The sequence below is a fragment of the Hypomesus transpacificus genome, unplaced genomic scaffold (genome assembly GCF_021917145.1).
Source record: "Hypomesus transpacificus isolate Combined female unplaced genomic scaffold, fHypTra1 scaffold_210, whole genome shotgun sequence".
NCBI lineage: Eukaryota > Metazoa > Chordata > Actinopteri > Osmeriformes > Osmeridae > Hypomesus > Hypomesus transpacificus.
The window spans coordinates 279200-287688 of NW_025813749.1; the positions used below are offsets into that span (position 1 = coordinate 279200).

General features: G+C 46.8%; 1 protein-coding gene across 1 annotated transcript; it reads left to right on the top strand.

The window, feature by feature from the left end:
* The first annotated feature begins 1120 nt into the window (after window positions 1–1120).
* Window positions 1121–5032, top strand: sox18 (SRY-box transcription factor 18). The gene is made up of 2 exons (XM_047013943.1): window positions 1121–1955; window positions 2855–5032. The coding sequence occupies exons 1-2, from the start codon at window positions 1562–1564 to the stop codon at window positions 3961–3963; spliced, it is 1503 nt and encodes a 500-aa protein (XP_046869899.1). The 5' UTR covers window positions 1121–1561; the 3' UTR covers window positions 3964–5032.
* Window positions 5033–8489: the final 3457 nt, after the last annotated feature.

Here is an 8489-nt window from a genome sequence, read left to right on the forward strand (position 1 = left end):
CCTCACGCACACACTGACTCTCTCCCTGAACCCCTGGGGCTGATGTTATCGAGAGAGGCCACGTCAGCCTGCAGGAACATCCCTGACTTCCTGGAGGATGAGGTGGGGGTGCGGGGGTCGTTAAAGAACCTGAGAGAATTCCACCAAGGACTTTACGACGGGGTGAGGAGGAGTGGTGTTGGGGAGGTGACACCCAGCAGACAGACAGGCGGGCGGGCAGTGGGGGAGTGGCGGATGCCACTGTGCGGGCGGATGCCAGGCGGGGGAGGGGGAGTGGCTTGCCGGCGCCCTGCATGTCACGTATCCAACTTTCACTACTGGCTATACTATCGGCCTCTGATGATACACTTCCCATTGAGCTTACATCCTGTCCTGTTCAGGTTCACTTGGTTGCCCCTCGAAGTCGCTCATCAAATGCCCTCGAAGTCGCTCATCAAAGAGACTACTTGCACAGTATAGAACCTTCCTGGTAGATGCAACAGTGCCAACTGGAATATTTAAAGACGTGCAGCTTAAGTACTACAAAATGTGCTGTGTCTGTCTCTGACCCAGCACTGTTGTTCTATTGTCCTCAGGGCCTGTTAAGGTGGCTCTCAGCAGGCTGGAGGAAGCAGTTTATTGACCTCCTGCATGGCATTGTTCAACTCATCTTCTTTCTGTGTGTATGTGTGTGTGTGTGTGTGTCCTTTTTCTCTCTATCTATCTGTCTCTCTCGCTCACTCGCTCACTCGCTCACTCCCCCCCCCCCCCCCCTTCCCCTCTCTCTCTCTGTAGGTTTGGTGCTTGTTTGGAGCCCCACCACTAATGAGCCTGGCCTCAGCTCTCACCACTGTCCTGCCCTAACATGTACGGAGGGGGGGGCTCTTCCACATGCACATACATTACATGTATGTATGTGTACACACAAACAGGCAGTTTACATGGCAGGTTGATACACACACACACACACACACAGTGTGACTGGTTAAGCAGTGCATGTGTGTCTTTTCTCTCATCTGGGAAGAAACAAAAGGCCTCTCCGATTACATCTTCCCTGTATGAGCGGACAGGGGGGTCGGGGGGTGGGGGGGGAGGCAGGGCAAAGGGGGGGGCTTCTTCCCTTAACTCTCCCACCACTGACCCCTCCCTCTGGCCTCGCTGGCCTCTGATTGGTCTAGGCCTGGTATATATTTACACAAGTGTTTTATCAAGCCTCACCACAACTTTCAAACTTTGGGATACGGGAAAACTACCCTGGACACCGCACTGCAGACAGGGCCTGTTGTTCTTCTGGACAGAGAAAGACAGATAGAGAGAGAGAAAGAGAGAGAGGGAAAAAGAACAAAGTTGTGGAACATTTGGGATTGTACACTCATTTTTTGTCTTTTTTTCTTTCTGCTGAGTCTTCCCACTCTCTTCAGAGTTCAATGCTTTGTTTAGGGTTTCTGACTCCTTCAGTCCACTGTTACAGCACTCTGCTCTCTTCTCAGTCTCTGTGTTCAGCATTAGAAAACACAACCCACGCAGAAAAACATTTACTGAACAATTGGAGTAAAGAATAATCTGTGGTTGTCTTGCTGGAATGAATATATCTGAGTCTAGTTACTGTCAAGAGGCTGGTTCTCTGTCAGGCAGGGGAGAGCGACCATGGACTGCGTCCCCCAGCCCTGGGTCTGATCCTGGGCTTGGCTTTGACCATAACCCCCTCTCCTCTGGAAATCTGGGAGTAGGAGCTGGGGGACGGACCGAGGCAAGGACAGGGACAGGGACAGGACCTGGTTGTGGGACAGGAGCAAGGAGCCCGGACTCTACCCAAGCAAGGGCTCCTATCCTGGGCGGTGTGGATGGGAAGGCAGGGGGGGAGTCGCGAATCCGCAGGCCCATGAACGCCTTCATGGTTTGGGCCAAAGATGAGAGGAAACGCCTGGCTCTGCAGAACCCAGACCTCCACAATGCTGTGCTCAGCAAGATGCTGGGTAAGATACATACACACACAAACAAACAAACATAAACACACACACAAAAGATTTCAAAACACAAATTACTACTCTTGTCGTGTCCTAGACTACATGTCCCTGTAGACAAAAAAATATTGTATTGCTACTTCTTTAGCAGTCTGCTCTACAAAACAAAAAAATAATATATTTTTTTTTTTGAGAAGAACTGCAATGTTAGTTTTGTTACAGTCAAAGACTTACTGAGAATATCAGGAAACATTGACTGTAGAAGTTTTGAAACAGTCTCTCTGAGACAGAAGTAGTTCTGGCAAACACCCATTATGAAAATAACAGCCTTAATGAAAATGGTTTGACTCTTCTCACACTTTCATTGAACATTGAAAGACAGGCAACTGACTGCATGTTGTTAAAGTTCATTTAGTATATTACTAATACAGTTACTGATACCAAATCATTCATGAGGAGTTTGGTTTAGCTCTTCTCAGATGGCTAAAATTGTAAAACCAAAACTAAATTACTACGTGTTTAATTGTACGGTGGAAATGATCAATATTTCTATTAACTCACCATGTTGCACAATTAATAAAATTTAACCATGTGTTACAACACATGTGGTAGTCTTGGTATCTATAATATTTAATACCTGTGTAGAAGTAATACCTGACAATCTGTTAGCCCCTGGTTTAACACTGAACTGGTTCGTGCTATAATTAAAATAAAAGTTATGATGTTGCTGATAATGAGGATAATGATGATGATTATTAAAAGAAGGTGATGGTTCCGATGAAATTGAAATGTCAATCAGGAGGACTATGTAACTCCTGTTAGTCTGAATTATGACATTGTGTTTCTCCACATTCTCTTTCACCGTTGAAAATGTTGTTCTCTTCTGATTGTGTGTCTGGGCGTTCCTCCAGGTCAGTCTTGGAAGGCTCTGAGTCCACAGGATAAGCGTCCTTTTGTGGAGGAGGCAGAGCGCCTTCGCCTGCAACACCTCCAGGACCACCCCAACTACAAGTACCGTCCCCGCAGGAAGAAGCAGGCCAAGAAGCTGAAGCGGGTGGAGCCAAGCCTGCTGCTCCACAGCCTGACCCAGGGAGGATCAGGCAGCATGGGGGGGCCTGGAGACAGGTCTGGCTACGGACCTCCAGGACATTCCCACCACCACCATCCTCTCCCCCACCATCTGCTTCCCTCACTGGGACACTTCAGGGACCTGCAGCACCCCGGAGCAGAGCTGGAAAGCTACGGGCTGCCCACCCCAGAGATGTCCCCCTTGGATATGTTGGAGGATGGAGGGGGAGAGGGGGTGTTTTTCCCTCCACACATGCAGGATGAGGTGGGGGGGATGGGGGCCTGGAGTGGATACAACCACCAGCACCGCCATCACCATCACTTCAGTGGCCATCCCCACGGTCCTCTGAACCACTCTCACAGTCAGGGCCTTGGCTCTAGTCATGCCCACCATGTCAGTCAAAGGGGATCAATGCTGTGTCGTCCAGTTCAGGAGAAGTGCCTGCCCCCTGAGCATGCAAATGCTACCTACCCCCAAGTGTCTGTCAGCCTGACTGAGCCAATCAAATCACACCAACAATCCAACAGCCCCGCCCCCGGTTACTACAACCAATGGACTAACCACATGTCAGCGCAGGCTGCCTTCACATCCCATCTGGGACAGCTGTCTCCTCCTCCCGAGACCTCCTCTTCCTCCATCGCTCTCACTCCCACCACCACCCTCTCCCTGCCCTCCCAAAGCCACCCTGACTCCACCCCTGTGGAGCCTCCCTGTCAACTAAACCCATCGTCTGAGTTCTGGTCTGAGGTGGACCGTCACGAGTTTGACCAGTACCTGAACGCCAGCCGGACTCGGATGGAGGGTTGCTATGGCAATGGTGCTGGGAGCATTGGGGGTGGGGCCAAGGCCCTGAGTCGTGGCGTGGGGTGTGAGGAAGGGAACAGCCCACTGATTTCTGCCCTATCGGACGCCAGCAGTGCTGTTTACTTCAGTGCCTGCATAACTGGGTAGATGAAGCTGTCACACTGGGGCAGCTCTCAGACAACGCACCTAGAATCCCAGTGCCGACTGGGCCACAGCCTGGACCACATTACTGCTTTACACTCATTATCCAAGGGAGCTGGTCACAGCGCAACAACAGCTAACGCTTTTAAGTAACAACAAAGCCACGCTCTGAATTTCCAAACTATTAACTCAGAGCTAACTGGAGAGGCATAGTGCTGTTCCACTAACTCAGGACTGTGGCTTTAAAATGATCGCTCTCATTTCGTTCGTTTTTATTCTGTAGAAGAGGAATGGTGACCATTTTCTTTTTACAAAGATGAAGATTTGTTTTATAATACAGCTGATCAGTTATCTGTAAATTCTTTATTTGTGTGTGTTTAGAATTATTTCCATGAACACGTGTTCTATTTGCACTGGGTCCAAAATAGGCCTTTAGAAGACCACTGCATAAATTGTATATTTTAAATACCATCACGGACATTTGAGTTTTGAAAATGGCTGAATGTGACAGAGGGTGATATTAGGAGAGTGAAGAGGGGGAAGGTGCTCTCACATAATTTTCTCCATGTGCTATCGAAAGTGTTGATCCAAAACTATGGATCGTTAACATGATCACTAAGACACTTGGGTTACTAGAATTGTTCTTTTCAATAAATCAGATGTTATGTTATGAATCAGTGAGAGAATCAGTGAGAAATGATTGAACAATTTTCCTTATTTTCATCAAACACTTTTTAAAACTGCAGTTTTAATTTGCAGAGTCATTCTGGGATAGGTCTACTGACTGGGCGTTGGTAATCATTATCCAAAAGAGGAGAAATGTTTGTGACTTGAAGGAAAACTGGAACTAAAGAAAATCTGTTTCTCTGTTGGCAGTTAAATCACTAGTCAAATTGAAAACACAATCCCTCAGTATTTTATCCTCAAGACCGCAAACATGTCACACACAAACCTACAGTATGGTGTACTTGTTGTCTGTTGAAAGATTTGTCCTTTGTTTTTCAAAGAAGTGGGCATTTGTAAATAAATATATGCTTTTAAAGATAATTTACAAAATAAAGAATGTTTGTCAGGATGCTGAGTATGGTTTTTTGAGCCTTTGACACTTTGTTCATAATCCAAATATGTCAGTGTTGTTTACCTTTATTGTACTCAGCGTCCTGTCTTTTCAGTTTCATGCGGCAACGTGTTGATGCCAAAAAATCGATATCCAAAATTTCGAACAATCTCATAATGCCGTCATTATACAGCTCATGTTCCAGACACAAAAATAAAAGGTCAAAAATAGAGATACAGAAAAAGTAAGGGAGGAGGAAAGTTGGGCCTTTGATCCTCGACTGTTTGATTTGATTCTTGGTGTGATCAGCCGTCGAGATGAGTTGGCTTGGGAAGATCTGTTACTCCAAACCGCAGACAAAAATAAAAACATTTTTAACAAGGAAGAACACACGCATACACACGCATACACACACATACACACATGCAGAGATACACTCACAGCTTAAACAGAAAAAGTTGTTTGAACACCAGTTAAATTGTTGTTATTATTAAATCCATGGAACACAATTATGGATTTGATTAAACCAATGTGTGTGTGTGCGTGTGTGTGCGTGGGTGCGATTATGAGTGTGTATCCTAGGTATCTGTAAGCTTTGATACCGTGCTACAGAGTTTGGTAGTAAGTCAATGGAATGTGAAAAACGAAGAAACTCCAGCGGAAGTTCAGGATGTCAATGTGAGTGTGTGTGTGTGTGTTAAGAGGAAGGATGTTGAAAGGAAGAGGTGTGTGTGTGTGTGTGAACACCTATCCCTCTGCTGGCCACCCGTACTGGAAAAAACAACACCAGCACTGATTCTCTCTCCCATCTGGAAATCAGCAGAGGATGTGTGCGTGTGTGTTTGTGAGTTTGTGTGTTCACGTCTTTGTGTATTTGGGTTTGTCAGTTTGTGTGTTCATACTGTAAGTATATATGTATGTATTTATATGTGTGTGTGTGTACATGCATCCATGCACCACACATATCGGTTTTCGTGGTATGTGAATGCATTTTCGGTGTCCAGTGTTTTGTGTATCTGTGTTAGGGAGGTCTTCAGTGTTTTGTGTATCTGTGTTAGGGAGGTCTTCAGTGTTTTGTGTATCTGTGTTAGGGAGGTCTTCAGTGTTTTGTGTATCTGTGTTAGGGACGTCTTCAGTGTTTTGTGTATCTGTGTCAGGGAGGTCTTCAGTGTTTTGTGTATCTGTGTTAGGGAGGTCTTTGGTGTTTGGGTTCTTGTCTTCATGGTATGCAATTGAATATTCATTTGTGTATGCCTGCATTTTTTGACCCTTGGATGTTGTGTATACATTACTTTGAGTGTGTGTGTGCGTGTGTGTGTTGGTGTGACAAGCAGAGAGAGTGAAGAGTGAAGTGTGAATGCATGTGGTTGTGAGGGGGATTTTCCCAATCCCCACAGTTTATAGTTTATAGTTTATAGGCCATCTGTGTCTGTATGGCTACATGAAATCTGCTCAGCACGACATCTCCCTGGGCACAATACAACAGCCAGTCTCACTGTAAACTCTACCACATGAAAGACTCATACTAGAGGGTCTCCAAGGCCTCCCTCTCTCTCTCTCTCTCTCTCTCTCTCTCTCTCTCTCTCTCTCTCTCTCTGTCTCTCTCGCTCTCTCTGTCTTTCTGTCTCTCTCTCTCTCTCTCTCTCTCTCTGTCTCTCTCTGTCTTTCTGTCTTTCTGTCTTTCTGTCTGTCTGTCTTTCTGTCTCTCTCTCTCTCTCTCTCTCTCTCTCTCTCTCTCTCTCTCTCTCTCTCTCTCTCTCTCTCTCTCTGTCTCTCTCTCTCTCTCTCTCTTTCTCTATCTATCTCTCTTTCCTTTCCCTGTAATTTGTCAGATTCAGACATACACCAATAGTGATGAATTAGTTGACAGTGACGGTACTGGCAATAAGAGCATCATTTGTCAGTGAGTCTGATGCAAAGCTCTCCTCTCCTCTCATGCAGTCACCAAGCCCAGCGAATAAAATAACAGGATGATGTAATCGGGGTTTCTCCCTTTTTTGTCCCAACCAGGATGTGCGGCCTCTTCCATACCCTCACTACTTCCTGCCTCGCCAGGATGTAGCCCTGCCTTCACTTCCTGTAAAGGGGAGGTTTGGGGGATTGGGTGAGGAACGGAGAGAGGAAGTAGGGAGGAGAGAGGGGTGGAAGAAACGATGGAGGTATGTGGTGGGAGGAGGGGAGGAGGGGAGGAAGGGGAGGCAGGTTTTTGGAAAATATAGTTGCTGTAGCGAAAGTGAGAGGGATGGCCCTGGGTAGGACGGACCAAGGGAAGACATGAGTAGCACATGACCTCTGACCCTTGACCAGAACGGCCACTGTGTTTATTGGAACATGTATACAGTCAAGACATACATGTTTGGGCTGTTGGAGTTGCCTCCAATGAAGTGTTCAGTGACTTTGGTGTTTAAAATATTCACACATCTAATGGTTTACTTTGAAGAATGGGATCTAGAAAAACACAGTGGCTACAGTTGATGATACTTTACCAGTTAATCTGTCCAGTTTGGAATGTAGGGTGTCCACTTTATCACAACTGTGAAATTAAACATAAAACCAGTCCTCTCAGTATAATATATGAACATGACAGTTCTTGTGACCATAAGAGCCTATGGTGGTTTGGTGGCCTGGTCTTCTGACCTGTGGGTTGTAGGTTCAAATCTCGGTCACCTAAGTGAGGACCACAATGCTGACCTAAAAGCCAGTGGACTGGAGCCAAAAAAGCAATCCCAAAACGAAGAACCTGTGTGTCTTAGACGCTGACTACGCACTCTTTCAAGAAATGTTCAAACTACACTTTGCAGCCGTTTCCTTTCCAAAGCAGGACACTTTAACTTTGTAAGTGTGCATGATTGTGTGTGCCCATATATTGTATGTAAAGTGTGTGTGTGTGTGTGTGTGTGGTGTGCTGGAGGTGACCTGGACTCACACCATAGTGTCAGGGTCTCAGAGCTGCCAGCAGACTGAAGCCTTGAAACTTTCTTTCTGCGTGGTTGTTGTTTACTCAGGCTATTTTTATCTTTTATCTCCGGTTCCCTCTTCTTTTCTCTCTCTGTTCCCCAACGTATCATTGGGTTAGAGTGAGAAGCGGCAGAGGATATGCGTGCGTGTCTGTGTGGGTCTGTATGAGTTTGTTTACCCACACACGCACACCACCAGCCAGGCTCAGGCTCCAGGGTGACGTGTGTGGTTGCCCCACAGAGAGACCGGGGACATTGCCTTCACTTCATCCTCCCTCTCCTATGTCTGCCTCTCTGTCCTGTGTTCTCCAGACCCCAGCAGCCTGTGTTCCCTAGACCTCAGCAGCCTGTGTTCTCCAGACCCCAGCAGCCTGTGTTCTCCAGACCCCAGCAGCCTGTGTTCTCTAGACCCCAGCAGCCTGTGTTCTCCAGACCTCAGCAGCCTGTGTTCTCCAGACCCCAGCAGCCTGTGTTCTCCAGACCCCAGCAGCCTGTGTTCTCCAGACCTCAGCAGCCTG

Excerpts from the sequence above, each read along its gene's own strand:
- sox18 (XM_047013943.1), top strand. The coding sequence starts at position 1,562 with ATGAATATATCTGAGTCTAGTTACTGTCAAGAGGCTGGTTCTCTGTCA. Across the intron at positions 1,956-2,854 it reads TGTGCTCAGCAAGATGCTGG|GTCAGTCTTGGAAGGCTCTG; the intron begins GTAAGATACATA and ends GCGTTCCTCCAG.